This window comes from Paramacrobiotus metropolitanus, unplaced genomic scaffold (genome assembly GCF_019649055.1).
Source record: "Paramacrobiotus metropolitanus isolate TYO unplaced genomic scaffold, Prichtersi_v1.0 Parri_scaffold0000001, whole genome shotgun sequence".
Lineage (NCBI taxonomy): Eukaryota > Metazoa > Tardigrada > Eutardigrada > Parachela > Macrobiotidae > Paramacrobiotus > Paramacrobiotus metropolitanus.
The window spans coordinates 212940-222076 of record NW_026570221.1 but is presented as its reverse complement, the minus strand read 5'-3'; the positions used below and the strand labels follow the sequence as shown (position 1 = coordinate 222076).

General features: G+C 49.2%; 1 protein-coding gene across 1 annotated transcript; it reads left to right on the top strand.

The window, feature by feature from the left end:
- The first annotated feature begins 3781 nt into the window (after positions 1 to 3781).
- Positions 3782 to 5953, top strand: LOC129588940 (rootletin-like). Its single transcript, XM_055483400.1, has one exon. It carries the CDS (start codon positions 3782 to 3784, stop codon positions 5951 to 5953), a length of 2172 nt encoding a protein of 723 aa, XP_055339375.1.
- The last annotated feature ends 3184 nt before the right edge of the window (positions 5954 to 9137 follow it).

Here is a 9137-nt window from a genome sequence, read left to right as displayed (position 1 = left end):
TGTTAGAGCTGGCAAACCGTACTGAATTTCAATACGGTTACGTACGGTTTTAGCCTACGCCTCTACGGCTACGGTACGGTTACGGTAGAAAAAACCGGATTGACCGTGCCGTATACCGTATACGGCAGTACCGTATACGGTTCGCCCATGTTAAAACTTGAATTTTGGCTTACGGTTACGTACGGTAAATCATTTACCGTAGATGTTTCCTATACGGTTACGTACGGTTTTACCGTACCGTATACCGTATACGGTAGTACCGGGTACGGTTTGCCACCTCTACTTCATGTCAATAAATCGTTCACAATTTAACGCGTTCAAAAACATGACTTAGGAAAAAGAACGCTCATTAAAGCCATTTGAATGCAGCCGTAAAATATAATGACCATAGTAATCGTTCAAACGGGCTGACCTTTCATTACAGACTTAGCAGATCTAGGGATAGCGGTTAATCAGCATATACGGTTCGTAAATTATTCCGTATAATACGGAATAATTTAGTTTCTTCCGATCAGAAAATTCCAAACCGATTGAACTGCTCAGATCGGAAAATTTGTACAGTACTCCGGCCCCACAAAAAAAACACCATAAAATAAACGGCATCCTCGTCGGAAATAAATTATAAAGGCTAATTCTACAATATTATTGATCACAATCAATGCAAAAACGCTGTTCACACGGGAAATAACCATACAGAGAAAAAAAGTTATTAGTTACGTGAATAATAAAGTATTATTCCTGCCATGTACATCGACTTAGAACAGCTTAGAAAAATAAAAACTGCTGTATGAAAACGAGTTGTGACGAACTTGTAACTGAGCTACTGCTCAGAATTTCGTACCATGCACCGGTCCACTTCCCTTAAGAAAACTCAAAAGTTAACCGAAAAGCAATTGTCGGTCAACAAGAATGCTTCGACAAAACGCCGTTCAACAAGGTAGCGAAAAGCAAATTGTCGGTCAGCAACTTGTCGGCCAGCGAGCTGTGTAAGTCAGCAACATGTGGGGCAGCAAATTGACGTGCTACCCTAAAAAACTTATGAAGTGACAACGTCGGCCGGACGTCGTAACGCTTATCCCATGGGAACACGGAAAGCCCCTGGCAATAGACGCCACATGCGTGGACACCCTGGCAGCGTCATACATTGACTAGCGAATTTTAGATTTCACAATACAAAGTTCCGTGCAGTTCGACTTGCGGGTAGGAGTTGGCGTTGCGGGTTGATTTAATTCCGTTCGCGACGTAAGGCGCCGTAACCCAACGTCGTTGGCTGACGCGTAGAAACTATCTGCCTTACGTGGATCTGTGCAACAGCTCAGCCGTACGAGGAAGAGCTACCTTGGCCCGATCAAAGGCAAATGCGCGACCATGAACCGATCACCCTGCCCGAGCATGTTAACACTGGGCCACGTGGGTGTGCAACACGGCTAGCCACCCAGCGATGGCGGGGCAAAATGGTCAGCACTCAAGAAGGTTTCGAAAAAGACTGCAGAAGCAGAAGTGCTTAGATTTTGGTGCTGTGGTGCTGAGTGCTGACCATTTTGCCCCGCCATTTTCGAAACTTTCTTGAGTGCTGACCATTTTGCGCCGCCATCGCTGGGTGGCTAGCCGTGTTGCACACCCACGTGGCCCAGTGTTAACATGCTCGGGCAGGGTGATCGGTTCATGGTCGCGCATTTGCCTTCCATCGGGCCAAGGTAGCTCCTCCTCGTATGGCTTGTGAGCGCAGGCGTACATGCGTACACCCTCGCTTTGGCAGTCTGTTGTGTTTTGGTGCACGCCCGCCTTACGCGTGGCGGAAGCACGCTGTTCTGCACGCACCCGCACTGTGTGGCGGCTACGTGCGCATTTTTCCACGCTTGCTGCAGTCAGCAATGCGGAGTTGTCCATTGAGAAATTCTTACGAATTTAGTCTTGTCATAAAGTTCTAGCAGTCACGCCGTTTCTCGCTTTCTATAGCGTGGCGCTGTATAGCATTGCCAGATCTGTTTGGTAGGCAGAATTCCGTCAATTCTGATCCTACGCGTGAACCATCATCGGGTTCACGCTTTCATGGTAGCAAGAGTCGTGTTTCTCCAGGATAATCTGTGAGCTGTTATTTTCCCGTCCATCTGACGAGGAGTGGAGGATTCTCCCGCGAGAAAGGGCTCGCGTACGGTTTGGTGGCGAAGGGAGCGTTTGGATCCAGTCAGCAGAACTGACAACGGTGTGCTCTACTGCAGTAGAGTGCACTGTATCTGTTCTGACGCGGTCAGGGCTACTGTCGTAGCTTTGGCTGCGTCTAACCTGAGAATATTTTTAGATTTTATCGCGGAATCAACTTGGATTTCCTCAGAATGAACGTTATTTCTTCAGCTTTCAACTTTTGTTAAAGGTCACCATTCTCGTTGAAATTTTTGGTAAAGGTCAACTTATCATCAGTCGGTTCAGAAAATTTTCTTAACTAGCTACGTCACGATCTTGAGTGCCGTGCGCAAAAACTCCGCCTCCTATCAAAGTCTCAGCTTCTAATTGGCTGATTTCTCAGCTAACTTTAGCTATGCTACTGCGCCAATCACAGTGCGAATAACCAACCAATCAGGAACGTTGTTTTTCAAATTATAAGGCAGAGTGACGTCACGACCAAAATCGAAAATTTTTGCTAGCGCGCCGTGCGCAAAAGTTACGCCTACTTTGCTGCTCAGCTCAGAACCGACTAATAAAAATTGAGAACTCTACCTATCTACCAATGGTAGAATTAATAAACGAAAATCTGACCTGATCGTCTCCGTGATCCAGAAATCGATCCTCCGCGTCCTTTCGCGTCCTCCAGCGATCCTCCAGCGATTAAGCTGACTTCTCCTGGGCCAGCCGATAACCCCTTCCGTTTCGTGTCAACGGGACGCAGCGGTGCGTCGACCAAAAGACTTGCTGGCTGCGGGTCTTCTGTCGCGCCTTGACGTTGGCAACGACAGGGGCGCTCGATCACCCTTTTGGGAGAGCGCGTTTTATGTGTGCTCTCTACTGCCGTAGAGTAGCACCTGAAACTCCACACCCGACAGCCAAAAGTGGCTTGCCCACTCGTGCCCCCCTTCGGGCTTCTGCCTCTTGTGGCGATCTTTCTCGGCGCTTGTGCCTTCTAGACCGAAGTTGATAGTGACCTTTAAACGGAAAAAGTTCTGAAAGAAAAAGTGACCTTTAGTGTGACGGAGTAAGCTCTTAAGCTGAAACAGCGGAAAATAAGTAAAACTTTGCCGAAGGAAGTGACCTTTAAAGGGACTTAGTCACATTCTTTCAAGGAAAAAGTGACCTTTGGAACAGACTTAGCTCTTTTGAGGCAGAGTGACCTTAAGTAAAGTTGAGCTGATAGAAAGGAAGGTGACCTTTAGGACAGCGCTTGTTTCTGTTTATGCGTAAAGGGGCTTACGTAGCTTAAACTAACACACGTGTCAGAAACATTAACAGCATCGTCCAAGTTATCCGATCATCAACGGAACCTACAGACTTGGATCAAGATATAGACGGTAATGAACCGGTCTCAGCGGGTAGTCAGAGAGAACGGTTTCAGGGGTCAGAAAACCCTTACGAACGGAAACTAAAGCCGTACACACGGCCAGTGGAACATGAAAGAGCAACTCGAGCTCAAAAGACCTTTGGGAGGAAGGACACCAAAGGGTCAGAAGCCACGTATCAAAAGGCTCTAAAAGAAACCCAGAATGAAAGCTCCAGTGACGGAAATGGAAAAAGCTCCGAGCGACATGCCGGAGACACGGTAGACTCATCAAAGGTCACCGATGTGAGAATGGCTGCAGATGGACAGAATGAAGACGACCTGAAGGCCGAGACCGGAGGAATGGCACGGTCGGCCAAAAAGGTCAAGGAGAAAAACGCGGATCAAGTTGAGAAGGGAAATGACGAAGTCAGTCAAAAGGTCACCGAAGGAGGTGGCGCCGTCAGCAGCGATATGCTGATTGACGAAGAAAAGGTCAAACAGGATGACCTTTCGGATAACTCACTGTTCCTACAAGAACAGCTGGAAGAGAATGGTACCACTCCCGTGTCGAGCGAAAAGGTCTACACTGACGATGAAGATGAAACGACGATACGGACGTCTTTCCATACGGCAATGAAAGAGGCCAACTTAACGAAAGGGATGTTTGAAACGACCTTCCAGGACAAACTAGAAGAGACCTTCGAAGGAACGGCGTCAGAAAGAGCCGACGACCGGGAACAAAGGTCACCATCACCAAAAACGTCTGTAATGAGCGGATTAAAGCAGCGTGTCAAGGAACTAGAACAACTCCTCGATGAAAAGGAAGCGCAAGCTTTCGCTGCGATCCGGGACCAACGCAATAAAACCTTTGAAGTCGAAGCCAGATTGAGCGTGATGGAACAAGAAAAGGTCACGTTCGAGGACGAAGCGCAACCATGGAAAGTCAGATTTGAAGGTCAGAAAAAAGCTGCGGAAGATCTTAGGAAAATGGTCGAAGATCGAGACGCGGAAGGTATACTCACCGCAGAAGACTACGGTCTGTCCGAGGAAGCAGCCGAAAGGTCACGGGAGATAGCGGAATTGAAAAAAGAGCGTGACCTTTTACAGTTAAAGGTCAAAGAAGCGGAGAAGAAGCGTGACGAATCCCTGTCAAATGCGACAAAGTTCACAGGAAAGGTAGCTAGTCTGACAGCGGACATCTCAAAACTGAAGGATGACCTCAAATCACGCGAGGAAAATATCAAAACACTTCAAATGGATTTGCAAGACAAGACAAAGAAACAACACAAAGCAGAGAGCCAGAGAGATCAAGCAGCGAAGGAACTGCTTGAACTGGCTGAAAAAACAAAAACTGAATTTAAGCGACTCAATGATGAAGCTGAGAACCAAAAGAAAGAAGCAAAGAAGTGGCTGAAAGAAGCACAACGGTGTGACGAACGGGTCACTGTGCTAGAGGTCGCATATAAAGAAGGGCAAAAGGAAAACGAGAAACAAAAAGCAGAGATCACAAAACTCAGCGATGAACTCGTAGAATTGGCCACTATAGTTATGGAAAAGGATGATAAAATCAAGGAGCTTGAAACAGTCAAAGAGGAGTGCGAAGCGAGAGGAAGGACCCTCGCGCACAGAGCGGATCGTATCACATGCCTGGAAGCAGAAGCTGAGATCCTAAATGCAGCGAAAATGGATCTCGATAAGACCCTTGATAACCGGGCAAGCACAATCCTCGAACAGATGAGAATGGTCACCGAAGCAAACAAGGATTATGAGAAGTTGAGAAAAGACGCTAATGAATTCCTGAAAGAATTCCGACAGATCGAATCACAGAATAAGACGCTTCAAGAGGAAATTAAAGCGCTTAAAAATTCAGCAAAGGCAAAAGAAGAAGAAATGACTCAACGGAGCCCTAAGGGACCGAAACGGATAGAGTCGCCGCCACCGGGATACGGTGAAGTTCACACCGTCGAAGGCAGCTTCCACTTCCAAGCTCCCTTAAAGACAGGGACCGGCCGAAGTGACGGCCAGGACGAAGGAAAGGTCAAAGCTGAAAAGGTCATCGACAATACTGATTTGGCGAAGGGGCACTCAGGAGGGATCGGCGGAATCAATCCTCGACAACAAGAACAAACACCGAATGAAACTATCGTCTATAAGTCAGACCACCAGCCGGATAATCGTGAAGATCCACGAGTTCGCCAAAACGAGCAGGAAAAGGTAGCTCGTGAAGAGGAGAGGCGAGAAAGAGAATACCGCGCGGAATACCACGCTGAAGCACAGCGACTCCGTCGCGAAGAACGGGAATTCAGAGGGATCATGAGAGCCATGTCCCGGAAATCCGCGCTGATTGACTATAACGGCAACCGAGAAGCTTTACTTGGTTGGATCCGTCAGGTCAAGGAGACTCAGAAGGCGTATGACCTTTCGAATGCAGCTATGATGCTGGAAGTCGCCAACGCAGTCAAAGGGGACGCGAAGGCATGATTTGACGCGGAAAGAGAAATCGATGACGAAGAGGAGGCGGATGAGTTAACCGTCGATGAATGGATGACAAAGTTCAATGAACATTTCGGCGATCGTGACGAAGGGGTCAACGCCTTAAGAGAAGCGATGACGAGAAAGTTTGAGGCTGGCAAAGAAACGCTTGACCAGTTCTACTAGGCGATCATGCGCTTCAAATCGAAACGGATCATAACCGAGAAGCAGGCCATCGGATTCCTGATTCAAGGATGTAAAAATGACAGTGACCTTTATGAGGCACTTCGCGCGCAGAAATTCCATAACCCCATGGACATCAAGGAATTCTTCCGCACATGGTCGACTGGCGAAGAAAAGTATAAGGTCACGAGAGGCAATCGAGTCCAAGACGATTGCGTCATCATCCGATCGAACCAGATCGAAGAAGTCGCGAACGGGCGACAGAACCAGTCGTGCTCGGCGCAGGTGTCAGGTTATAGTACGGAATTCCCGCCGTTAGGCACTTAAGAGGTGACCTTTGGTAACGGTCGAAATGAAGGTCAGGTATCGTACGCGACGATTGCGGCGATACAAACAGCTGTTCAAGAAGTAGCCAAACCTGCGATTGCGGCGATCCAAGCATCAGCTCAGCAAGCGGCAAGACCGAAACAGAATCCACAAGGAAACGTGCAAAGAAATGCCCTGAATGGAGGGCTCGGTGGTCAAGGAATGGCTCAGGTGAACCCGGGCTTTGCTGGCCAGGGATTCAACGGTGGCGGAGGAAACCAGGGAAATTTCCGACCGAACCGTGGACATGGAAATCAAGGACCACGATACGGGTCGCGAGTAGAGCGCCTGTTCACCATGATTGACGGATGGGTGGCCAATAACGCGCTGACATGCCAGAACTGCATGTACGGCAATCACCACACGCAAGCGTGCTCATTCGCGGGAACACCGTGGTATCAAAACCCCGATCGGGTCGTATACGAAGAATGGCTAATGCTGCGCAACAATCATGGTGGATGGCGCAATGCGATGGCAAATGGATATGTGCCACAGTCACGCCAAGGCGGACAGTATGCTGGTCAAGGTGGCCAAGGAAATTTCGGCGGTCAAGGTGGCCAGGGGAACTTTGCCGGTAAAGGCGGCCAGGGCAATTATGGAAATCAAGGAGGTGGCCAGGGTAACTTCGCGGGTCAAGGTGGCCAAGGCGGAGGATACGGCCAGAATGGCCCGGCTCGAGGAGGCTTCAGAGGAAGGGGCAGAGGCTTCGGCCGCGGAGGTAACCGTGGTTACGGCTATGCCGGCCCGGGCCAAGGAGGCGGCAACGGAAATTACGGTGGTCAAGGTGGCCAGGGTAATTACGGTGGTCAAGGTGGCCAGAACAACTTCGAAGGCCAAGGCGGTCAATGGAATGGCGGAGGCCAAGGAAACTTTGGCGGTCAAGGTGGCCAGTGGAACGGCGGTGGTCAAGGTGGCCAGTGGAATGGCGGTGATCAAAGTGGCCATTGGAACGGCGGTGGTCAAGGTGGCTACCAGCAGCAAGGAGGCTTCGGCGGGCAGCAAGGCGGCTTTGTCGGTGGAGGCCAGAACGGCTTTGGCCAGCAGGGAGGCGGATTTAACTTCGCCCCGGTGAATGGTGCCGGCCAGGCGCAAGGTGCGCCGGTTCAGGGCCAGGGAAACGTTCAAGGTCAGTAGGCGCCGGTGAGCCTACTGATCGTCCGGAACCGAAACCACCGGAAATAGAGGAGCAAGGTGCTCCGCTGCAGGCAAGGACCGCAGCGAGAAAGGGATGCTACGAAAGTAACGCAAAGACCCGGAAAAGAAATCCGAGGATTCGAGAAAGTAACTCGAAATCGAGCGAAGGGGCTCTCAAAGGTCAAGAGAAGGGTTTAAAAAGACTGCCGCAAGGACGGAAGAATTTGACCGAAAGGTCGCCGCAGAAAGTAACTGCGGGAAGTCAAGAAAGTAACTTGACTCAACCGGGGCCGACCGAAAGGTCACCGCAGAAAGTAACTGCGGGGAACAGGGTTGACGGAAGGGCCTCAACTCTGCATCCGGATCAGCAGAAAGTAACTGCAAATCAAGGATGTCACGAAAGTAACGTGACGCTGCAAATACAGCAGACCCAAAGGTCACCGCGGAAAGCAACCGCGAGAAAGAGTAAAGCTACTCTGCGAAAAACGCAAGCGGAAACCTCAAGCGAAGAGGATGATGAGACACATCACGCGAGATTCCGAAAGTTCGTCGAAAAGACATATGAAGTCGACGGAATGAACATAATGGTGCAACAAACGCACGAAGACAGTCCAGATAGACCAAAATTCCTTGAGCATATGGCAAAAGTATTTCAAGCAAAGGAAACTGCCGAGAAAGGTCACGGAACTGCCGCAACAGCGCAAGGAGCGCAAGAGAATGCAAAATCAACTCAAGAGAGAGCTGAAGAAGTGATTGGTCACGAGAGACAGCCAGTGCAACAAACTCAAGAATCACTGAAAGAGAAAGGTCACGGTGAAGACGCCGATGAACCGAAAGGTCACGAAAGAAACTTGACTCTGCGAATGGCGCAGCAAACAGTGAAACAGAGCGAAGGGGCACAGCAAGTCTCAGATGACTCTCTCGATGAGGCAAATACTCTACAACAAAAGTTGCAGTGGCAGAAAGTTGCTTATAGGCCGAATGGACGACACGGTATGTGGAAACCAGTTCCACCGCCACAAAGGTCACCGCAAGATGCGAGAATTTCCAGAGAATCTTACTGGGAAGAAAGAGAGAGACAAGATTGGCGGATGAGAAAGCATCTCGAGGAAATGGTGAAAGCTTCACAACCACAAGTACAAGAGTACTGGAAAGAGAAAGTACACTGCGACGAAAATAACCGTCAGTTCCAAGAGCGGATTGAGAAGGGTGAATTACCGCCTCAATATGGTGAGAAAGTGCCTTTACAAAGGTTACCGAATGGCGGAGTTTTCATGTCAAGACCGAAAAGGTCACCGGACTTAACGCGAACTCCACAGAAGGAGAAGTCGTATGACATGACTGAAGCAATCCGGAATGACATCGAAAGGTCACCGCCCAGAAATGATGGATTATCATCTCAAATCGATCCCACTCGCACGAATAACGAAATTGCGAAGAAAATCACCGATTGGATGAAAGAAAACGACCATAAGATGGTTGTGTACGAAAGGTCACCAGAGAAAAAGAG